The following is a 24,463-nucleotide window of genomic DNA, read 5'->3' as shown; positions in this document are numbered from 1 at the left end:
GGGTGAGCTCTCACCTCCGCCAAATCTCCCTCCTCCCCCCAACCCCAGACACTACCAATCTAAGTTAAATAAGCTCTGCAAATGCAGCTTGCAGACGAGCCCTCCAGCCTCTCCCAAAAAAGAGAGATTCTGGAGGCCCACGGGCGCTCCCACCCGGGCAGCGACAGACCCTGCCGACACCGCCAAGGATGCGCAGCTCAGGCCCAGCGCGCGGGGGCGGACCCGGGGCGCGGGCGCATGCGCGGGCCCCGCCTCCCGCGCGAGGGGGTGGGGCGGGCGCCGGGGCGGGGCCGTGACGTCAGGTGCGCGCGTGGCTCCGGCTGCGCAGGAACAGCTGGTGCCGCGGAGGGCGGCCGGCGAGCGGGCGGGAGTGGGGTGCGGGTGGCCGGCCGGGCCGCGCTGCACGAGCCGCCGCCGCCGCCGCCGCCGCCGCCGCCTTGCACCATGTCCGGGCCGCTGGAGTGCTGCGAGCGCGAGTGGCACGAGCTGGAGGGAGAATTTCAGGAATTGCAGGTAGGGCCAGGCCACCTGGTCCCGCAACTCTGCTGACCGCGCCGCAGTGCCTTCCCCTTCCTGCCCCCCAGGCCTGGGCGGTGGGGACAGTCAGGACCCAGGCAGTGTCCCTGGCTAGGCCCTGGGGGCTGGTGGTCGGCGTGCACCAGCCGCCTCCCACCTCCCAGCGCTTCAGTTCTCCGTCCACATGGGGCGCCCGGTCGAAGCCCCCCATTCCCCAGCCCTCTCTCCAGCTCTGCTCCGCGCACCTCCTTCGCTGTAGAAAGTTGGTATGTGGCCTCCGAGGCAAGTTCCAGGCGTGTCCATGTGGAGGAGACCCCAGGGGGGTGGTAGGTGCTGGGGCTCCAAGAGAACAGCCCAGCCCCAGCTCCGCGGAGTCTCCTCTAACCCTACGCCCACCCGTCTGCTTTTGGCAGCCTCACTCTCCCTCCGCTCTGGCAGGGCAGCCCTCTCCTGCAGCTCCATTTTGGGAGATGTACTTAGGAGTCATTCACCTCGAACCTCTAGGCTGTGCTTGGGAATAGGGACCCCTGTTTCCTGTCTTTGGGGGCTCTGCTCTTGTGCCCGCCTCTGTGGCGCTGCTGCAGGCTGAGCTTGGCGTTGTGGGTGGCCTCTGTCAGTTCTGACAGCTGGGTGGCCTCACCCAGTGATAGAGGCTGCTCCCAGCCCTACCTCTCTGGCCCAGAGCCTGACACGGGGAGGATTAGGGTGGATGTAAGGGAAGTCCCTTGAGAGAATGGCACTGCCACCACGGGGCCTGGCAGGAGTTCCTGATAGGACGTTCAGAGAGGCCTCAGCCACCTACTCTGGTGACTAGAGATGCCTCAAGAAACCTTGGGGTTGACCAAGAGGGACTCAGGGACCATTTTTGGAGATGGGGCTGCTCTCTTTCCAGCCATGGGATTGTTTGTTCTCTTGGGGTTTGGGCTCTGTTTGCCTGAAACCACGCACCACACCCCCACGCCAGTCCTCTCCTTGCCTCAGTTGGAGCAGTGACATTTTCCCTGTCCATGGAGCTCTTATCTGCTGCTCAGTTGGCCTCCTACGGTGTCCAGAGGATGTTGCCAAGGTTGTCTCTGGTGGGTCTTTCTAGACAAGCAGCTATGGTTCTGATGAATAGCGGGGTGCAGGAGAGACTGGGCAGGAGGGGGGTTGCTGTTTCAGGCATGAATGAGCAGAGGGCGAGGTACCCAGAAGTGTCATCCCTTTTGTGGCCTGTCCAGTGTGTGTGGGTTGGTGCCCTCTCCTTTGGGTCTAGGGCTTGGGACCCACTCAGTTCCAAGGGGGTCCCCTCTCATGGAGACGGCTCAGCCACTTCCTCATGCTTTGTCCCACTGAGCTCTGAGGTCACATTCAGCTGTGGAGCCACAGAGTGGGTGTTAAGGTTGGGAGTGGGAGAAGGGAAGAGCTTTACGGTGTGGAGCTTTTGTTGTTCATCATTCCTTTCGCTTGTCCTGTGTTGGAGGAGGAGGAGGAGAGGGAGGAATCTTTGCACTTCAGAGCTATGCAATTAATACAATTAACAGCAATTAGATAGCAAGTCTTGGCAGGCAAGGGTTGCAAAGGAGTTGCTTGATTTGTTTTGTTCTTACGTGTTTTGAGTGCTCAGGTGTGTTAGTGATGGAGGAACTGGGAACTGGATCTCGTCCCCTGGTGCACAGCAAGAGTTGAGGAAGGTATGACTTGTTGGAAGCTGATGTCTCCCGCCCAGTTCTGTAGGATGAGGGAACTGGAGTGGACTGGATCCTACTTTGGGGACGGGGCACCCTGCTGGCTGCAGACTTAAGTGGTCAGCTGCTGGGTCAGAGGCCAGTGATAGATGGCCTCCCAGGGGTCAAGGTCATAGGCTGGAGCAAAAACCACCATCTACATCTTCAATTCACAGATAGGAAACTGAAGCTTGGACATGCTTCAGCACAACATGACTATTTAGTGGTAAAGTTGGGGCTAGAACTTGGTTCTCTAAATGTCTCTGCCTTCTCCCTCTCCCCCTCATATTAAATGTGAGAGGTCTGAGCTTCTGAGATGAAGGTCTCTGGAATTATGCACATAATAAGAAGGGTGTATATTGGAAGTATGTTGGACAGAGTTTCCGATATGAGGTATTTGTTGGGGAACAAGGAGGTAACAGCAGATAAGTAGGTGGCACATTGGAACTAGGAAGGGTTTTTTTTCCCCACTGGAAAATCCTGCTCTATTTTAATTTCCCTGTGTCTGCCTTAGAATCTGGGATTTGTGAGTCTCATGTTTATATTCTTTGATTCGGGGGTGATGTATAAGATTTTTGTGTTTTACCTCTTTCCCTTTTTATACCAAGGAAAGAAAGAGGAAACCTAATTCTTAGACTCTAGAGGATTTGAAAGGTCTTTGGAATTTCCCCCTTGTATCCCCCCCAAAAAAAAAACCCCAACATAATCCCTGGGACTTTCTAGAGGAAAGGAGCAGTTTTCTTTAGACTATGATTTGCATCTGTCAGGGCCTTACTGAACTCTGGGGCACAGTTGAGTCTCCATGAATACTTACTTTCTGGGTGGTCGGGGTTTTGGCCATGCTGGGGAATTGAGTGTTAGTCTGAAACCAGCGTGTGCATGGCCTCTTGGCCTGTGGTGTGACCACAGAAGGTCACTTACAGACACCGTGGCAAGTAATTTAATGAGCATTTCCTGTCTTGCATCACTGGAAACCTAACCTTGTCCCTCCCAGCCCAAGGAGGAGGTGGCCTGTAGCAACTTTTCCATAAGCCTGTTCTCACAGGGATATAGAAGCCTTGTAGACCAATGAAATGTGCATCCATCCCTCTGGCTGCTGTGAATGGACATCAGGGAGGCAGGCTAACAGCAGGAAGCTCAGCATTATTTCATTAATACTCCTATGAAACAGATCCTGTTGTCTCTGTTTTACCGAGGTCAAGTCAGTTACCCAAGGTCTCACCACTTGTGAGTGCTCGAGCCAGGATTCCAACCCAGGCTGCTGGACATCAGAGTTTGTACTCTTAACCACTACCCACGGCAAATCCGTGCCTGGAGTATTCTTTCGTTGGCTTTTGTTTCTCTTCCATCTTGGCTTGCCTTGTGGGCCTCTTTCTTTAGTAGCAAGCAGGGATTGTGCAGAAAAAACACTGGACAGAGAGTCAGGATTCCTGGGTTCAGGTCATAGCGCTGCCTAGTCTTTGCCAAGCCATCTCTCTGAGCTCGAGTTTCTTTATCTACAAAACAAAGGCTGACAGTAACAACCACAACAGCAGCAGCAGCAGCTGCTAACCATGTGATTAAATATATGTGATACCTGGATAATCCCATTTAAGCTAAATGACAACCCTGTTTTATAGATGAGAGTGAAGCTAAGAGATGTTAAATAACTTGAAAGTCATGGAACCAAGCTTTGAATCCAGCCCTGCTATATAGCTCAGATACTTTTTGGGTCTCTGGATCTTAGTGGGCTCCAAAAGTATCCTGAGACCCTTAGCTCTAGAAGAAAACTTTTGAACTTGCTGAGTCTCTTTTCATTGGTATAGTGCTTTCACGCAATGTATTAGTCAGGATTCTTAGTTGCAAGTGACAGAAACCCAGTTTGACTGGTTTTAAGCCAAAAAGGGGGTTTATTGACTCAAGGCCAGTGGTAAATGGCTTCAGGCAAGGCTGGATGCAGGAGCTCAAATGATGTGTGTGTGTGTGCGTGTGTATGCCAGCTTCATTCTCAGGCAGTCCCTCCTTATGTCATGACAAAGAGGGCCATTGGCAGCCTCCTGCGGACATCCACTAGCTTAGCAGCTTAGCAAACCCAGCAGCAACAGAGCATCTTTTCCCCCTGTGGTTTCAGCAAGAGTCCCAGGGCTGACTCTCATTGGCCCATCTTGGGTCATGTGATCATTCGTTTCTTAACCAGTCACTGTGGCACTGACTGGCCAGGCCTTGGTCACATGTCTGCTCCTGGAAGCATAGTGCTACTCACATTACATAAAATAAGGGGAGGGATGGTCCCATGGAGGAAAACCAAAATACTGGTAGTAAAAAAGAGAGAGGGATGCTAGCTAGGCATCTTTTGCGGGATAGGTGGGTAATGGAAATTGTTTATATTTGTAACTCCCAAACTGTGTACCAGGGCACCCCATGCTACAGTAAGCTCATAGTGGCTTTATGGGATGAGTTAAATTTTCAAGGGAAACATAGTGACATCTGTCAGACACTTAAACTGCTGTCTTGTGGGCAGTTCATAGTTGCACATTTGGCCACACTACATTCTTTTTGATGATGTCATGTCTTTGTAACGGGGCATAGCCTGTTGCACGTATCTCTTCTAGCCCTTTCACAGTTGAGGGAACTGGTGCGTAGAGAGATTATATAACTCAGCTAATAAGTGGCAGACCGGATTTGAACTCAGTCAGTCTGACCTCAGAATCTAATCACTTAACCATCTTGTTATCCTTCGTCCCAAAGTATCTCAGGATACTTTTGGAGCCCACTAAGATCCAATGTGTATACCCCCACTGGTTGCTCCTACAGCAGATAGCACTAGTGGATTCTGGCACCTGACTCAGAATCTTTCTCAATACAGAATTGATACCGTGCAGGTGAAGTCACCCTGCCATCCTTGGGAGTGTTTCTATGGTGATGAGTCCTGGTTAAGTCAGCTTCTGGAAATCCATTTGAAGTTGATTTCTTAGAAAGAGAGCTGTATAAAAAGAATCTCTTGAAAATTTACCACCAGCGAGAGGCACAGCTGTGAGGCTGCCGTGGTGGCCTCGCCTCCGTCGTAATTGACCGGATTGCCCACCAACTTCTGACGCTCCTGGGCCACGGCCCTGTCTGCAAATGCCATTAGATGCCTCTGCTTGGCAATTCCTGCAGTCAGTGTTGACTCAGGTGCTCTGACTCCCCAGTTCTGGGTCTTGCGACTCAGCCAAGGTGTGTTAAGAAGGCGTCTCCACATGTTTCACAGCCATGCTGGGACTTAGAGTCATTAGCCTCATCCTCCCCCTGGGGCAGAGCTTAGGGACAGGAGAGGTGGCAGAGATCTCTGAATCCTCCAGCGGAAACTGGCTTGTTTGTGTCTTCTGCACTCGGAGCTCGGCAATTAGACATGTAGGAAAGATGCCGTGGGCATCCCAGCTCACAGAGCTAATGTTAGCACTTCTCCTTTTTTTAGTTTTTGGAAATGGAATCCCCCTCTATGTTTTTATAAGTAATACATATCCACACTGTTAAAAATTTAAATAGCAGGCATGTATAATGCTTTTCTTTTTTTAACACTTGTTTGTAACAGCTAAAAACTGTAAACCTAAATTCCATCAGAATGGATAATTGCCCTGAACACCCATAGAGTGCGGTGTGGATAGGAGAATGAATAAACTATCAATGCTCAATATATTAAAAAAAAGAATGAATAAACTGGAGCTGCATGTATCAACAGTGAGCAAAAAGTTGCAGAGGTGTAGGTATGATGTGCCATAAGTAATAAAGGTATTATCCAAACACTCTAAACAATGCTCTGTATTGCTTAATGATACATATATATGTAGTCCAAGTATAAAGACTTGCAAGGGGCCGGGCGCGGTGGCTCACGCCTGTAATTGTAGCACTGTGGGAGGCCGAGACGGGCGGATTGCTCGAGGTCAGGAGTTTGAAACCAGCCTGAGCCAGACCCCATCTCTACTAAAAATAGAAATTAATTGACCAATTAAAAATATATAGAAAAACTTAGCCAGGCATGGTGGTGCGTGCCTGTAGTCCCAGCTACGTGGGAGGCTGAAGCAGGAGGATCTCTAGAGCCCAGGAGTTTGAGGTTGCTGTGAGCTAGGCTGATGCCACGGCACTCACTCTAGCCTGTGAACAAAGTGAGACTCTGTCTCAAAAAAAAAAAAAAGACTTTCAAGGAAGTGAGGAAGACCATAAGGCTGGCTGTGGTTGATTAAGCGTGATTAAGTGCTGGGATTCCAGTACTTTAGGAGGGAAGGTCAGAGGATTGCCTGACCAGGAGTTCAAGACCAGTCTGAGCAATGTAGCAAGACCCCATCTCTAAACAAAATTTAAAAATTAGCCAAGCATGATGGTGCGTGCCTGTAGTCCCAGCTACACAGGAGGCTGAGGCGGGAGGATCACTTGAGCCCAGGAGTTCCAGGCTGCAGTGAGCTATGATCATGCCACTGTACTCTAGCCTGAGTGACAGAGTGAGACTCTACCTCTAAAAAAAAAAAAAATCCAAAACTCTATAATAGATATTCAGGCAGGACCCTGGCAAGAAGCAAATAGCTGTCTGTGAAAGGTTCCTCTGAAGAGAAGGGGTGGTTTACAGACATGTAGGCAGTTTAATGGTGAGACCTCCTGAAGCTAAACCCAACTGGGGGCAAAGTAGGGGGTCCCAGGAGCTGCAGTTCGCAGAGATCAGCTTCCCAGGGTGCAGGGAAGACAGAGCTGATCTGGGGTGGGTGTGGGCTGCAGAGGTTGCCAGCATAAGGATCCACCTCTCTGGGGGCAAAGGCTGGAGATATACCACCTAGCAGGGGGGCATGGGGCCGCTCAGCTGTTATTCCTTAAACTGAGAGTGAGAAGATGGTTGCTAATCGTATGATTTTCTACTTTTCTTTTGTATGCCTGAAATATTTTTTTTTTTTTAAGTTTATTTAAATGTTTTTCTTTTTTCTTTTCTTTAGCCACAAGAGAACCTGGAATGAAATATTTCTTAATAAAATAAGCAGGAGACCAAAAAATAATGCCATAGTACCAAAAGGCTCATAAAGAAAAACAACTCTATGGATTCTCTGTCAGTGATTTATATAGGACCATGCACGTAGCATTTACAGCAGAATCGAGTAGTATACTGTGACTTCATCTTCTCTCTTGTAAAAATAAGTGTCTTCACATTTGATTCTTTATGGTAATGTGTTTCTTATAATTATCCTCTTTGCCCCCTAACCTCCCGTTTTAGGGATTCTATCTAGTACGCTTTTGTTTGTTAGGATTGGTCTTGAACTAGACATTTGGGGGATCAGGGCTTGCTCTGGGCTGCAGAGTGGAGTCTTTTCTTCCACAGCTGCCTGTCTGCTTTGGTGCCCGCAGCACTCTGGGTTATTTTTAGAGATAGTGACTTGATGTGGGAGTCAACCCGTTTAATAAGCTGGCGTTCCCCGCACTGCCTGCAGAGAGCCGACTCCCAGTTTGGGGTGTCTCTTGTGTTCTGGTCTGCTGTTGCCGAGGTTAGAAATAAAAATAACAGTTTGGCAGCTTGGCATTTTCTTTGAAAGTTAGAAATTTACCAAATGACCCAGCAATTGCATTCTTAGGTGTCTACCCAAAAGAAATGAAAATTTGTGTCTACATAAGGACTTGTATGTGAATGTGCATAGCAGCATTATTTTCAATACTCTAACCGAAACGTGGAAACAACTCGAATGTCCAACAACCAGTATATCTGTACATTTTTATTGCTTATTAGTAATAAAAAAATCACTGATACATGCTACAACATAAACTTCAAAAACATTATGCTAAGAGAAGCCAGATTAAAAAAAAACACATAGTGTATGATTCTATTTATATGAAATATGCAGAAAAGAGAAAACTATAGAGACAGAAAGCAGATTAGTGGTTGCCAGGGATTGGGAAGGAGAAATGAGGAGTGACTTCTAAGAGACACTAGGGATCTTAGTGGGTGTTAGAAGGTTATAACACTGGGTATGGAGATGATTGTACAAGTTGGCAAATGCATAAAAGTCACTGAAGTGTATACTTCAAATGGGTGAATTTTATGGTTTGTAAATTATATATCAATAAAGTTGTTTAAAATAATGCTTTAGGGCCAGGCGTGGTGGCTCACGCCTATAATCCTAGCACTCTGGGAGGCAGAGGCAGGAGGATCGCTTGAGCTCAGGAGTTCTAGACCAGCCTGAGCAAGAGTGAGACCCCAAGCCAGGCGTGGTGGCTCACACCTGTAATTCTAGCCCTCTGGGAGGCTGAGGCTCAACATCAGGAGTTGGAGACCAGCCTGAGCAAGAGCGAGACCCCGTATCTACTAAAAATAGAAAGAGGCGGGGGGCAGTGGCTCACGCCTATAATCCTAGCACTCTGGGAGGCCGAGGCGAGAGGATCGTTTGAGTTCAGGAGTTCGAAACCAACCTGAGCAAGAGCGAGACCCCCTCTCTATTAAAAAATAGAAAGAAATTAGTTGGACAACTAAAAAATATATATATAAAATTAGCCGGGCATGGTGGCACATGCCTGTAATCCCAGCTACTCGGGAGGCTGAGGCAGAAGGATTGCTTGAGTCCAGGAGTTTGAGGTTGCTGTGAGCTAGGCTGATGCCACGGCACTCACTCTAGCCTGGGCAACAAAGTGAGACTCTGTCTCAAACAAAAAAAATAGATATTAATTGGTCAACTAAAAACATATATAGAAAAAATTAGCTGGGCATGGTGGCACATGCCTGTAGTCCCAGATACTCGGGGGGCTGAGGCGGGAGGATCGCTTGAGCCAAGAGTTTGAGGTTGCTGTGAGTTAGGCTGAAGCTACGGCACTCTAGCCCAGGCAACAGAGTGAGAGTCTGTCTCAAAAAAAAAAAAAAAAAAGAGTGAGACCCCATCTCTAAGAAAAATAGAAAAATTAGCCAGGTGTGGTGGTGTGGGGCTGTAGGCCCAGCTGCTTAGGAGACTGTGGCAGGAGGATTGCTTGAGCCCAGGGTTGGAGGTTGCAGGGAGCTATGATGATGCAGCTGCACTCTAGCCAGCACAACAGGGTGAGACTCTGTCTCAGAAAAAATAAATAATAATAATTATGCTTTAGGTTCTTAGTTTGGTAGAAAAACACCCAACATGGAGAGAGATGCACTATTGGGTGCCTCATTAGTTCTTGCTTGGTGAAAGAATCATTCAACCAGGCTCCCAAGTGCTTGGTTTGGGGATCTTTTGGGAGATGACAGTGCCCCAGTCAAGACTGGGGTAACAGTGAGTCCAAGGTCCGTGGCCTCTCCTCTTAACTAGTGTGGTTAACTTTGCCCAGAAGGAAGTTCTGTTCTTTGCCATATTAATCTGGTTTTTGACACTTGCCTCTGAAATGAAGACACTGAATCCAAACTGGGAAAGCACAACAGAACACAAGGGCAGGTGTTTGCTTGTGGAATTGGGAAGTCAAGGGTGCACTGCCTTCAGGGGCAAGCAGACCCAGGAGCTCACATGAAATCGTTAGGGTGCGGCCTTCCTCTGCCTCTCTGCCCTGTTTTCCTAAGTTGAGTTTGTTCTCAGGCAGGGTCCCCCAACATTGGCAAGATGGCCCTATGAGCCCTGAGTTCCTGCCGTGCTGCCTTCAAAACTAGTGGAAAGAGAGTTTCTCTTTTTCAGCAGTTCTCATGGAAGCCCCACTGCTGAGTTTCCAAATGCCCATCTCTGAATTAGCCAGCTGGGTCAGGAGGCTGATCCTCTGACCGGCCAGGCCTGGCTCACAGTCTCAGTCCTGCAGCCCCTGGGCAGGGCCACCCCTGCTCCTAGCCAGATCTCATGGACTGAGTATTGGGGGGAGGGATGGGTCTCCAAAGAAACTGTGACCAGAAGGAGAAAAGCTGCCTGGTTTGCAAAAACAACAGAAGGCCTCCATCTGGCAGACTGCTTCCATGCAACCATGCAAGGCCAAGGCTGTTTGGATGAAAGGAAGGATCGGATTACCTCAGTTGGCTCATCCTGCTCTTGGAAAAAGTATCTTTACTGCCTGTAAATCTAGTGACTCGGGAGGCCTAGGCAGGAGGATTGCTTCAGGCCAGGAGTTCAAGGCTGCAGTCAGCTATGATTGTGCCACTGCACTCCAGCCTGGGTGACAGCAAGACACTGTCTTCTAAAAGAAAAGAAAAGGAAAAACATCTCAAAGCACAGGCCCAATGGAGGGTCCACTGGAGACACTCTCACGTCCAGCGAGTCGCCAGGGGCTCCAAGGGAAGGCAGAAATTGTGTCCCCCCACCTGCTAGTAGTGCTCCATGGACAGTGCATCGAGATAGCTGTTGTGAAGTGGCACATCCACTGTGGAAAACAGTATGGTGGTTCTTCAAAAAAATAAGCATAGAATTGGCATCCGATCCAGCAATTCCACTCCTGGGTATGTACCTAAAATAACTGAAAGCAGGGTCTCCAAAAGATATTAGTACACCCATGCTCACAGCAGCCAAAAGACTGCAACCCAAATGTCATCAGCGGATAGATGAATAAACAGAATGTGGCATGTCTGTCCATACAATGGAATAGTATTCTGCCCTAAAAAGGAAGCATGTTCTGATACAGGCCTGGATGAACCTTGAGTGCACCTTGTGAGGTGATAAATAAGCCAGTCACACAAGGACAAATGGTATATGATTCCACTTATATGCGATCCCTAGGAGTCGTCAGAATCATGGAGAAAAGTAAAATAGTGAAAATAGTAAAATAGGCCAGGAGCCGATGGGGAGGTGAAAAGGGGAGTCATTGTTTTACAGATGCAGAGTTTCAGTTTGGCACGATGAAAAGGTTCTGGAGACGGCTGATGGTGATGTTTGTGCAGTCATGCACCACGTAACTAACTACGTAACTATGTTTCAGTGGAAGAGGGACCACAGGTACAACAGTGGTCCTATGAGATTTTTTTTTTTTTTTGAGACAGAGTCTTACTCTCTTGCCCGGGCTAGAGTGAGTGCTGTGGCATCAGCCTAGCTCACAGCAACCTCAAACTCCTGGGCTCAAGCGATCCTCCTGCCTCAGCCTCCTGAGTAGCTGGGACTACAGGCATGCACCACCATGCCCGGCTAATTTTATATATATATATTTTTAGTTGTCCAACTAATTTCTTTCTATTTTTTAATAGAGACGGGGTCTTGCTCTTGCTCAGGCTGGTCTAAAACTCCTGAGCTTAAATGATCCTCCCGCCTCAGCCTCCCAGAGTGCTAGGATTACAGGCGTGAGCCACCATGCCTGGCTCCATAAGATTTTGATACTATATTTTTACTGTACCTTTTCTATGTTTATATATGTTTCCCTACACAAATACTAAGCATTGTGTTACAGTTGCCTACGATATTCAATACAGTAGCATGCTGTTCAGCCTTGTCGTTTAGGAGCAAGGGCTGTCCCATACACCGTAGGTGTGTACTAGGTTATAGTGTCTAAGTTTGTGTAAATACACTCTGTGAGGTTCGCATAATGACAGAATCACCTAAGAACATTCTTCTCTGAACGTATCCCCATCATTAAGTGACTCACAACTGTAAGATAGTGTGAATGTACTTATTAAAATAATAATGCCACTGCATTGTACACTTAAAATGGTTAAGATGGTAAATTTTATGTTGTGTTTTATTGTAATTTTTAAAATTTAAAAATAGTTAAAAGTTTTATATATTTGGCTGGGTATGGTGGCTCATGCTTGTAATCCCAGCGCTTTGGGAGGCCAAAGTGGGAGGATTAGTTGAGGCCAGCCTGGGCAACATAGTGAGACTCCATCTCTACAAAAAATATAAAAAATAATTAGCCAGGCCTGGTGGCACACATCTGTCATCCTAGCTATTAATTCGGCAGGCTGAGGCGGGAGGATTGCTTGAGCCCAGGAGTTGGCATTTACTCAGAGCTATGCTGATGCCACTGTGTGCTCCAGCCTCGGTGACAGAGCGAGACCCTGTCTCTTAAAAAAAAAAAAAAAAGGTAAGGATCCAGGAAATGACCTGATAACCTTTTCTGCTGCTTGTGAGACTGTCACGAGGGTGGGATCGGCAAAGACTAGGCGTGGGTAAGGAATGCCTGGGGTTGGAGTGTGTGTCACACCGAGGTCCTTGTTTCTGACGCCCCCTCCCCCATGTTGTCCTCCGTGTGACCGGCAAATCCTGAGCCTGGAGCCGAGGCCGGGAGCAGAGTAGGTGTGTGTGACCCTCCAGTATCACCCCCTCCTCCCCGAAGTGGCTCTGGCCAATGGCAAAGCGAGAGAACTGGAGGGCGGCAGGAATGACCTCATTTACCAGGGGACAGAATTATAGGACGGCCCCTGGACTTCCCATTGCTACCCAGTCTGATGCCTTAAGGGTTGAGCAGAAAATATCACCAGTGGAATGTTAGAAAAGTACCTGGAAAAAATTAAATGTTAATAGCATTGAGTGTGGCTTAGGTGTGGACAACAGTTATACTGTTATGTGCTGTGGGTGGGAGTATAAATTGGTATAGCCACACTGCAGGGCAGTTGGCCTAGACCTATTAAACAAGCCTGAACCCTCTGACCCAGCAATCTCTTCCCTCTTCCCTGGAAGACTCTTCCCCAGAGAGATACTTGAGTGTCTGCCCAGAGAAGCAGTGCAAAGGTATCGTCAGTGTTGCACTGTGGGTTGTAGTCAGAGACTGAAAGCAACCTAAATATCCAGCAAGGGGGAATGAATATTTAGTTTACTTAAACTGTAGTGTAGGCTGGGCGTGGTGGCTCGTGCCTGTAATCCTAGCACTCTGGGAGGCTGAGGTGGGTAGATCGCTCAAAGTCAGGAGTTGGAAACCAGCCTGAGCAAAAGCAAGACCCCATCTCTACTAAAAATAGAAAGAAATTAATTGGCCAACTAAAAATATATAGAAAAAATTAGCTGGGCATGGTGGCACATGCCTGTAGTCCCAGCTGCTTGGGAGGCTGAGGCAGGAGGATTGCTTGAGCCCAGGAGATTGAGGTTGCTGTGAGCTAGGCTGATGCCACGGCACTCACTCAAGCCTGGGCAACTGAATGAAACTCTGTCTTTAAAAAAAAACAACTGCAGTGTATCTGTACCGTGAAATATTGCACAGCACTAAGAAGAGTGAGGTACATCTGTATATTCATATGTGGGTAGATCTTTAAGTTATTGGATGAGAAAAGCAAGTTGTGGAATTATATGTATATATATTCAGATACTATTAATGTATTATTATTATTTTGAGACAGAGTCTTTTTTTTTTTTGAGGCAGAGTCTCACTTTGTTGCTCAGGCTGGAGTGAGTGCCGTGGCGTCAGCCTAGCTCACAGCAACCTCAATCTCCTGGGCTCAAGTGATTCTACTGCCTCAGCCTCCCGAGTAGCTGGGACTACAGGCATGCGCCATCATGCCTGGCTAATTTTTTTTGTATATATATTTTTAGTTGGTCAGTTAGTTTCTTTCTTTCTTTTTTTTTTTTTTGAGACAGAGTCTCACTTTGTTGCCCAGGCTAGAGTGAGTGCCGTGGCGTCAGCCTAGCTCACAGCAACCTCAATCTCCGGGGCTCAGTGATCCTACTGCCTCAGCCTCCCGAGTAGCTGGGACTACAGGCATGCGCCACCATGCCTGGCTAACTTTTTGTATATATATTTTTTAGTTGGTCAATTAATTTATTTCTATTTTTGGTAGAGACGGGGTCTCGCTCAGGCTGGTTTCGAACTCCTGACCTTGAGCAATCCGCCCGCCTCAGCCTCCCAGAGTGCTAGGATTACAGGCGTGAGCCACCACGCCCGGCCTAGTTTCTTTCTATTTTTAGTAGAGAGGGGGTCTCACTCAGTTGGTTTCAAACTCCTGACCTTGAGTGATCCACCCGCTTCAGCCTCCCAGAGTGCTAGGATTACAGGCAAGAGCCACCGTGCTCGGCCGAAACAGAGTCTTGTTCTGTTGCCCAGGCTAGAGTGAGTACCATGGCGTCAGCCTAGCTCACAGCAACCTCAAACTCCTGGGCTCAAGCGATCCTCCTGCCTCAGCCTCCCCAGTAGGTAGGACTACAGGCACGCATCACCACACCCAGCTAATTTTTTCTATTATTAGTAGAGATGGGGGTCTCACTCTTGCTGAGGCTGGTCTTGAACTCCTGGGGTCAAGCGATCCTCCTGTCTTAACTTCCCAGAGTGCTAGGATTACAGGTGTGAGCCACAGCGCCTGGCCACTATTAATGTATTTTAAAGAGTCAAAAGTGTGTGCTTTAGGGTCTAAGCTATGCTGCTATAACAGAGACTGCAACATAAAATGGCTTAAGTGAAGTAGTTTCTTTCTTCTCAAGTGACAGTCTAGAGGGAGGTATGGCCCAGCGTGGGCGGTGCTTCAGGTATCTATTGTTGCGTAAAATGTCAACACCTGCGTGATACTCACGGATTCTGTGGTCGGGAGTTTAGACAGGGTGTAGTGGGGAGGTCTGACTGTGCCTTATGAAGTCTGGGGACTTAGCTGGGGCTGGAATTATTTCTGTATGTGCACATCTGGCACCTAGGCTGAAATGACAAGATTTATTGAAACTACTGGCTGGAGTGCCTACATGTGACTTCTGCGCGTGGTTAGAGCTTCCATAGAGCACGGTGGCTTCAGGGTCGTGGGACTTTTTCCTCCAAGAGCAAGTGCTCCATCAAATGAGCTGGAAGCCACATGGCCTTCAGTGACTTTCTCTCAGAAGTTGCATAGTGTCACTTCTGCTGTATTCCATTGGTCAAACCAGTCACAAGCTGACCTAGGTTTCAAGCGAGGAAACAGAGACCTCATCCCTCTGTATGGGAGAGGCATGCTAAAGAATGGGTGGTCATGTTTTGAACCATCACAGGTGGGAAGCTCTATCACACGGGGCCACCTTGGGACCAGGTTGGTTTGGTTGGGGAGGGGACCTGGGCTCTGGCATCTGCACTGTGTGGCTTCCGCCCCGGTTTAAAAGGACCCAGGTCGTTACCCTATTCCAGCCAGGGAAAGAGAGTAGAGGGCGAGCAGTTCCTAATAAAAACTGTGGTGTAGAACTTGCACACGTCACTTCTGGAATTGCATCCTATTGGCTAACTCTTAGTTATGCCGCTACAGCTGCCTGCAAGGGAGGCTGGGAAATGTAGTCTATAGCAGGAAGCGGTGAGCCCAACTGCAACTTAGTGGAAGTCTGTTACCAAAAGAAAGCAGAAGAGAATATAAATGTTAGGAACGATTACTTCTTGCAGTATATGCATTTTTCACATATACGCTTATGTATGTTTCTGTGTGTCCACATAGAAATAGGTCTACATAGAATACTGCACTCTACCCTGGCCTCAAGCCATACTCCCACGTGGACCTCCCAAAGTGCTGGGATCACAGGCATGAGCCACCGCACCTGGCCAGGGTTTCCTTTGTCACCAGCAGGTGTTTGTTGAACGTAGATGGCCGTTTGGCAATGAGGAATTCAAAAGTGATTAAAATGCAGCCTCTCTCCGCAGTTAACTTATTAATTACGAATGGAAAGTTGGTTGCTGTACAGTGGAGAGAGCAGGTCGACACCTTTACCGCCTTTACCAAGCAATCAGGGCTGACATCACGGACACTGTATCCCCCCTGGCAGGAGGCACTAAGGACACTTTAGTGGCATCCTGGCCCCGATGCACAACCAAAATCTAATCAGGAGGAAACATCAGGCAAGCCCAGATTGAGGGACATTCTCCAAAACAACGGGACTGCACTGTAAAAATTTCAATTCAGGAGAGACAAAGGTTGAGTAATTGTTCTAGAGTAAGGAGACCAAAGAGTTGCGAGCAGTAATCTAAGGCATAAGACTGAATGGCATCCAGGATCTGGAAGAAAGTTGCCGTGAAAGAGACAGCCAGGGCCGGGCGTGGTGGCTCACGCCTGTAATCCTAGCACTCTGGGAGGCCGAGGCGGGCGGATTGCTCAAGGTCAGGAGTTCGAAACCAGCCTGAGCGAGACCCCGTCTCTACCAAAAATAGAAATAAATTAATTGACCAACTAAAAATATATATACAAAAAATTAGCTGGGCATGGTGGTGCATGCCTGTAGTCCCAGTTCCTCAGGTGGCTGAGGCAGGAGGATCGCTTGAGCCCAGGAGTTTGAGGTTTCTGTGAGCTAGGCTGACACCACGGCACTCACTCTAGCCTGAGCAACAAAGTGAGACTCTGTCTCAAAAAAATAAAAAATAAAATCATAAGAGAAAATATATTTACTATTTATTAAGTGGAAGTGGATCATGGCAAAGACCTTCATCCTTGTCATCTTCACATTGAGCTGGCTGAGGAGGAGGAAGAGGAGGGGCTGGTTTGCTGTCTCAGGCGTGGCAGACGCAGGAGAAAATCCGTGTATAAATGGACCCGCACAGTTCAAATCTGTGTTGTTCAAGAGTCAACTGTGTTTGATAATTGTACCGTAAATATAGAAGAATATTATTGTTCTTACAAGATACACACTGCAGGATTTGGGAGTAGGGAGGTGTGTTGTCTACACCAACTCCCAAATGGTTTTAGCACAGGAGTGGGCAAACTTTTTTTGGTACAAGGCCAATTAGTGAAGATTTTGAGCTTTATGGGCCATATGGTCCCTGTCACAACTCCTCACTATTCTGCTGTCAGAGTGCCAAAGCAGCCACAGACGATATGTAAATGCGTGGGCATGGCTGTGTTCCAGTAAAACTTTATGTATGGCTACTGCAATGCCAACCTCATGGAATTTTCACATGTCATGGAATATTCTTTGAATTTGTTTTCAACCCTGCAAAGCCTATTTCTGTCTTACTGCCCGTACAGAATTAGGTGTCTTGCAGGCTGTAGTTCAGTGGTGTCTGATATAGAAAAAGAACACACGCACTGTGTGAATTATTATTTTTATTATTATAACTGAATTATTATTTTTGTTTCTTTAGAGACAGGGTGTCACTCTGATGCCTGGGCTGGAGTGCAGTGGCATCATCACAGCTCACTGCAACCTCAAACTCCTGAGTTCAAGTGATCTTCCTGCCTCAGCCTCCCAAGTAACTGGGACTACAGGCCCACGCCACCATGCCCGGCTAATTTTTCTTTTTTTTTTTTTTGTAGAGATGGGGGTCTTGCTATGTTGCCCAGGCTGGTCTTGAACTCCTGGCCTCAGTCAGTCCTCCCGCCTCGGCCTCCCAAAGTGTTAGGATTACAGGTGTGAGCCACTGTGCCCGGCCCCAGTCCCAGTTTTCCAAGCCACATCCTTGATAGTTGTATTGTGTTAGCCATCCAAGTGTGACCTCTGCGGTCACGTCCCCTGAGCAGGAGCGAGCTGTGAAACATGACCCGCCCTGGCCCCTCTGTGCACAGGAGACGCACAGGATCTACAGGCAGAAGCTGGAGGAGCTGAGCGCGCTGCAGACGCTGTGCAGCGGTTCCATCGGCAAGCAGAAGAAGCGCCTCAAGGACCTCAAGCACACACTCCAGAGGTAGGCGCGGCCGCGGCCCAGGGCTCCCTGGTTCGCAGGGACACGAGCCCAACTCAAAACCAGTGTAAGCAGAGAATGGAAATTTTAGTGGAAAACAACCAGGACCAGGAGTGGCTTCAGGCATCCCTGGACCCAGGGGTCAAAGGGTAGTTGTAGGGTTCTGGTTTTTTCCTCTAAATTCTGCCTTCCTCTAGGGTGGCTTCACTCTCAGGCCGACTGTCCTGTCCTGATCACCAGCAGTGCCCGCTTATGTCCTCTAGCCCTGCCTCCCGCTGGCTTTGCCACCCCGGCAGAAGGAGTTTCTGTTTCCTAATACTTCAGCACATGTTCTGGGCGTGATCCCCACTGACTGGGGTTGGCCCTGTGCCCTGTCTGAGCCATCACTGAGAATGTGCATGGGCAAGACTATGTCGTGTGCTGAGTGTGGACCTCGGGGAGGTGGGGACAGCCCCTGCCTGAGCCACACGGGTGGGGAGTCGAGGATGATAGCTGGGTGCTGTTGTAAGCAGCAGCCCTGCTGGTGGGGTAAACCACCGATGTCCTCCTCGTGGATGTGGGATGCCGTCCCCACCGGGGCTCTGGCGTAGGGGCTGCTAGGTTGGCGTCCCTGGGGGGATGTGCCTGGGCTCGTGACTTAGCTCCGTTCCTGAGCCCGGCTCGAGTTCACGTCCCGATACTCGTGTCTTCATGGTTGGGGAAGTACTCTCGTCCCTTGTACGTCAAGGGGGCCAATAGACACTGTGACCCCTTAGTCAAGCAGGGAAACTGAGGCTCCAGGTGACCTGTTCTGGATCACTTAGCTGGGCCTCCATTCCGAGGTGTGTCCGCTGCCTTGTTTTTCTAGTTTTGAGAGTGAAATGTTACCGAAGAATAACAGACCTTAATTGGTTGCCTTACTTATGCTTTCAAAGGTCTGCTCTGCATGTCCTCCTAGCTATCCTTAGGGTAGCCTTCGGAATAGTGAGAAGAAGATGATTATGTCAGTCAATATCCATTGAGCTTATACTATGTGCCACGTGTTATTCTAGATGCTTACACCGTATGTGCTCATTTAATGCTTGTTAGGGTAATGTCTATGAGGCAGGGCTGATGTTTTCCCCATTTCTCAGGTATGGAAAGTAAGGCAGGGAGGTTCAAGGACTTTCCCAAAGTCACGAGGCTACCCGGGAGCCAGCATCTCGCCCAGAGAGTACAGATGGAGAACTGAAGTTGCGAGAGGTGTTGGGGTGGAAATGTGGAGGGTGGTGCGCAGGACGTCAAGAGTCTTCCTCCATCTGAGTAATGCCCCTGCCTCTGCGCCTGCACCTCTGACCGCAGGTACAAGCGCCATGCCAGTCGGGAGGAGGCGGAGCTCGTTCAGCAGATGGCCACGAACATCAAGGAGCGGCAGAACGTCTTCTTCGACATGGAGGCCTACCTGCCCAAGAAGAACGGGTAGGAACAGGAGACTCCCCTGCCCCTGCCCCGGGCAGGTGCCCAGGCCCAGACACCTGGTCCATGCAACACCCACCTGCCTGTTGGGGATTTGGGTCAAGGGGAAGGGGAAGCAAGGGCGGGAAGGAGCCAGGACCCTTCCCACATGTTCTCCATGAGCCCGGGAGGGGACCTCTGCCCTGCTGCATGGTAGTGACATTCCTGGGAGGGCTTTGGTGAGGAGCCAGCACCTGCCATGTGCCTGGTGCACTTGAGGGCAAGAGGGACGATGTTCTCTCCCAAGAGAGCAAACACATAGTGAGTGCCTGCTGCATGCCCTGCATTGTGCTGGGAGCTCCCTTGATGCCACTTGTTTTATCTTCAACAACCTGGTATGTCAGTTTAAGGTATCCCCGTTTTGACAAGGTTCAGAGACATTGGGGAATATCTGGCCCACGTGGCTCAGCCAGGTTTGGCCTAGCCAGGATGCGGACACTAGACATTTTGACTCCAAAGCCTGAATTCTTTCCATCTTGCCCCTGCAAAGAAGTCCCCATCTGTCCCCTCCAGTGACATGATTGTTGATTTGTTCCAGAGAGACCCCTTAACAGTGTTGTTTGGTGACCTGGCCTGGTCTGCTAAGCATGTCCCCTCGATTTACCCTGACCCTATTTCCTGTTTCGGCCTAGCACTGAGGCAGAGCCTCCCACAGGAGGAGGGGCTTCCTTTTAGGCTTGTGGCGGGTGGCAGGTGGCCTGCCAGCCCTGTTACATCTTAACTCTTTCCTCTGAGCTTCTCCTTTTTTGTTGTTTGATTAAAACTCCGTAAGTTAGGTGATCATTTCCTACAGCAGCCCAGTGTTCATGACCCTTCCCACCTTCCCAGCTCCCCTCTCCCCAGTCCTCTGTGTATCTTATGTCAGTCAGGAATCTTTGGTTTCCAGATGACAAACCCAACTCAGAGTTGCTTAAGAAAAACTAAGGGATTTATTGGCTCATGTAACTTAAAAGTCCAGGAATAGCTTCAAGTAGGGCTGGATCCTGCTACTCAAAAGATTCTGGTAGGACCTGCCTCTCTTTAGTTTTTTTCTCTTTTTTCAAATTAATATAATTTTATATTCTTATTTTTTTTTCCTCAGTGAAGAATCAATGTTAGTGGGAATAGTTTTTTGTTTTTACTCACTTCTCCAGTGTATGAGTTTCATTCTTTTTTTTTTCTTTTTGAGACAGAGTCTCACTTTGTTGCCTAGGCTAGAGTGAGTGCCGTGGCATCAGCCTAGCTCACAGCAACCTCAAACTCCTGGGGTCAAGTGATCCTTCTGCCTCAGCCTCCCGAGTAGCTGGGACTACAGGCATGCGCCACCATGCCCGGCTAATTTTTTCTATATATATATATTAGTTGGCCAATTAATTTCTTTCTATTTATAGTAAAGATGGTGTCTTGCTCTTGCTCAGGCTGGTTTCAAACTCCTGACCTTGAGCAATCTGCCCGCCTCGGCCTCCCAGAGTGCTAGGATTACAGGCATGAGCCACTGTGCCCGGCCGAGTTTCATTCTTAAGTAGGTTTTTTTTCTATAAACTGGCGCCCAGCAACTGTGCGCTTGCATGCTTCCTGCTAATCAACTAGTAGAGAAAGTCTGTTCTTTAGTCATTCTGGGAAAAGTCCCAGGGCTGATTTTCATTGGCTTAGATGGTGTCACATGACCTTTTGTAACCCAGTCAGGAGGATGCACTGCCTTGTTTGGTCAAGCTTGGGTCACGTGCCTTCCCCGAGGGCCTAGGGGGAAATGCAATTCTCTGAAAGGAAATTGCAGTTGCCCTTTCAGGAAATAGGGACTGTGTGCTAGGCAGGAAAATAGATGTCCTCTTACACCTCTGTTCCAGTTACACCAGACCAGAAATGTCCCTGCAGTCCACTCATAGCTAGAAAGGTTCTTGTGTTTTCTTTTTTCCTCCCAAATTTCTATTTATCCTTCAAAACCCAATTCAAATGTTATCACCTCAGTGAAGCCTTGCCAAACCCCTCTCCCTCTGTGGAATTTACTCTTCTTCCCCAAGGTCCCATACGCTGTATTTCCACCTTTGTTAGTGTGTTAGAATACAGGCTGTTGTAACAGAGACCCGGCGATACAATGGCTGAATGAGACAAAGGTTTCTCTCTCACACACAACGGTCCAGAGGCGAGGGGGCCAAGGGTGGGGGACTCATGGTCATCTAGTTGCTCGGGGTTTTTTCAGCTTACCCATCGACAACCCCTTAGGGAGTTGTCCTCATCTGCACGTCCAAAGCTGGCTGAACCATCACATTTTCAGGAAGGGCGAAGCCGTCAGGCCGTAGAGGGTAAACAGATAGCCCTTTTACAATAAGCATTTGCCATTTCCTACCGAAGCTGCACACGTACATACACCGTGACCCAGAAATTCCACTCCTGGGTATATCCCCAAAGGAAATGAGTGCTTATGCCCTGCCTGTAAAAGCTGTGTACAAGAATGTTCACAGCCAAGAAGCCAGACACAAAAGGCCACATATTGTATGATTCTGTTTATATGAAATGTCCAGAGTAGGCAAATCCATAGAGACCAAATGTAGATGGGGGGTTGCCAGAAGCTGGCGGAGGGGAGAATGGGGAGGGACTGTTTGTGGGTATGGAGTTTCTTTTGGGGATGGTAAAAATGTTCTGGAATTAGGTAAGGGTGGTGGCTGCACAATATTGTAAATATATTAGAAACTATTAACTCGTATACTTTAAAATGGTTAATTTTATGGCATGTGAATTATGTCTCTATTGAAGAAAAAGAATGTTCACAGCAGTTTTATTCGTAATAGTCAAAAACTAAAAACACATGGATGAACCCAGAGGACATTGTGCTAAGCGAAACAAGCCAGATGCGGAAAGAAAAATACTGCATGATCTCACTTATAGGTGGAATCTTTAAAAAAAAATCAAATACATAGAAACAGAGAGTAGAATGGTGGTTACCAAGGGCAGGGGTGTGGGGCAATGGGGGAATGTAGGTTGAAGGGTACAGGTGGTAGTTATGTAGGTTGAATAAGTCTAGACATCTAATGTAAATCAGGGGGACTAGAGTTAATAATGTTGTATTATGTATGGGAAGTTTGCTACAAGAGTAGATTTTTGGTACTCTATCGACACACACACAAACAACTAAAAACTGAAAACAAAATGTTCATCAGCAGTAGAAGGAATAACAAGTTGTGGTATTATCGACTCAGTATAATACCATATACCATGAAAATCAAGGACATGCAGATTCGAAAATAACATGAGTGAATCTCATGGCCATAAGATTGAGGGAAGAAGCCAGCCATGAAAAATTACACACTGTGTTCATTTACGTGCAGTTCAAAAATAAGCAAAATGAATCCATGGTGATAGGAAACCAGTCACTGCCTTTGGTGGGCAGCAGCTGTCGTGGGGTGGGCTGGGCATGAGGGGGCCTCCTGGGGCTGGAAGTGTCTTATCCTTTGGTCTGGGTGTTGGTTACATGTATAAATGTGTAAGAAGTCATCATGTTGTACACTTAAGATGTGTACATTTTAGTTTATTTATTTTTTCTTTCTTTCTTTTTTTTTTTTTGAGGCACAGTCTCACTCTGTTACCTGGGCTAGAGTCTCACTTTGTTGCCCAGGCTAGAGTGAGTGCCGTGGTATCAGCCTAGCTCACAGCAACCTCAAACTCCTGGGCTCAAGTGATCCTCCTGCCTTAGCCTCCTGAGTAGCTGAGATTACAGGCACTCACCACTGCGCCTGGGTAATCTTTCTTTTCTTTTCTTTTTTTTGTTTTGAGACAGAGTCTCACTTTGTTGCCCAGGCTAGAGTGTGTGCCATGGCATCAGCCTAGCTCACAGCAACCTCAAACTCCTGGGCTCAAGCAATCCTGTTGCCTCAGCCTCCTGAGTAGCTGGGACTACAGGCATGTGCCACTATGCCCAGCTAATGTTTTCTATATATATATTAGTTGGCCAATTAATTTCTTTCTATTTTTATAGTAGAGATGCGGTCTTGCTCTTGCTCAGGCTCGTTTTGAACTCCTGACCTCAAGCAATCCGCCCACCTCGGCCTCCCAGAGTGCTAGGATTACAGGCGTGAGCCTCCGTGCCTGGTCTTAATCTTTCTATTTTTACTAGGGATGAGGTCTTTCTCTTGCTCAGGCTGGTCTCAAACTCCTGACATCAAGCAATCCTCCTGCTTCGGCCTCCCAGAGTGCTAGGATTACAGGCGTGAGCCACTGTGCCCAGCGCGTTATGCCTTACTTTGAAAGAGCATTCTTTTTAAATTGACCTAGAGATCGTATCCATGCCTTCACCTCATTGGCTGCAGCTTAGTCACATGCCCACATCTGGCTGCAAGGGAGGCTGGGAAATAGTGTCTAAGCCAGGTCTTATGGGGGAAGGGCTTGTCATACTGTCATGTGTCACAGTTGTACAGTTCTCCTGTTAATCATCATTCTCCTTTGGCGTGGGGCCACTGAGCTTAGCAGCCTGTCTTCTAACACTGGGGGCTCAGCGTGCGCTTGGTGAGTTTGAATGTTTTTGACTGGGGCCGCCTGTAAAGGTCACGGGCCTCACAGGTCTCTCCTTCCAGGCTCTACTTGAATCTGGTACTCGGCAACGTGAACGTGACCCTCCTCAGCAACCAGGCCAAGTGAGTGTGCCCAGCCCCCACCTGGCTCCTAGGAATCCAGGCAGTTTGCTCTTTCAACTCAGGGAAGATGGGTCTAAGCTAGAGTTTTTGCATAAATAAAAAAACATTAACAGGGCTCTCGCTTTGGGTATTTTTCACACTTCACTTCTCAGTGGGGAGACCACCTGGGGGAGATTTCCTTGCTTCCTTCCACAGTATGGTGGGTGGACAGGACTCCCCGTTTCCCATGGGAAATGGCTCTGTTTCTCATGGGAAGTGGGGCAGCCCTGTCCACCCTGAACCCATCCCATTTCCAGGCAGAATGGAACCCTGGCATTTCTGCCACAGCAGTTGGCTGAGGGAGGAGACCCTGTCTCTGACCCCGCCCATTCCCAACACCGGCCCGGTACCCTAAGCCACGAGTCCAGGGGACATGCGGAACTTTTCTCCCCAGTTGGTCGCCACCGTTAATTCCAGGCCAGGCCTCTCCTTCAGGGGGCTGGGAAGGTCCTTGTGGCACAAGGGAGTGGCAGCAGGTTGAGGAGCTGATGGAGCTGAGCGTCCCGCACTCAGACAGTAGAGTAGTGACAGTCTGTGACCTTTCCTGGGGGGGGGGTGGGCGTCTCCGTGCCAGGTTCGCCTACAAGGACGAGTACGAGAAGTTCAAGCTCTACCTGACCATCATCCTGCTCCTGGGCGCGGTGGCGTGTCGATTTGTCCTTCACTACAGGTAACGGGCTATGGTGACGTGTGCGGGGCGTGAGGAGGTGGCCCGGGGAGAGGGGTCCA

The 24,463-nt window shown here is 48.6% G+C and overlaps 1 protein-coding gene across 1 annotated transcript in view; it reads left to right on the top strand.

Annotated features, from left to right (window-relative positions):
• Nucleotides 1-316: 316 nt before the first annotated feature.
• TMEM120B (transmembrane protein 120B) overlaps nt 317-24,463 on the top strand; it is a 41,550-nt gene continuing 17,403 nt past the window's right edge. Inside the window, exons 1-5 of the mRNA XM_012782273.3 lie at nt 317-513; nt 17,500-17,618; nt 18,936-19,052; nt 23,636-23,695; nt 24,309-24,404. Coding sequence (XP_012637727.1) covers nt 445-513; nt 17,500-17,618; nt 18,936-19,052; nt 23,636-23,695; nt 24,309-24,404 — 461 coding nt within the window. The 5' untranslated portion in view covers nt 317-444. The remainder of the gene's footprint in view (nt 514-17,499; nt 17,619-18,935; nt 19,053-23,635; nt 23,696-24,308; nt 24,405-24,463) is intronic.

The sequence above is a fragment of the Microcebus murinus genome, chromosome 22 (genome assembly GCF_040939455.1).
Source record: "Microcebus murinus isolate Inina chromosome 22, M.murinus_Inina_mat1.0, whole genome shotgun sequence".
Taxonomy (NCBI): domain Eukaryota; kingdom Metazoa; phylum Chordata; class Mammalia; order Primates; family Cheirogaleidae; genus Microcebus; species Microcebus murinus.
Note: the sequence above shows the minus strand (reverse complement) of the source record. Positions and strands in the feature narration are given on the sequence as shown.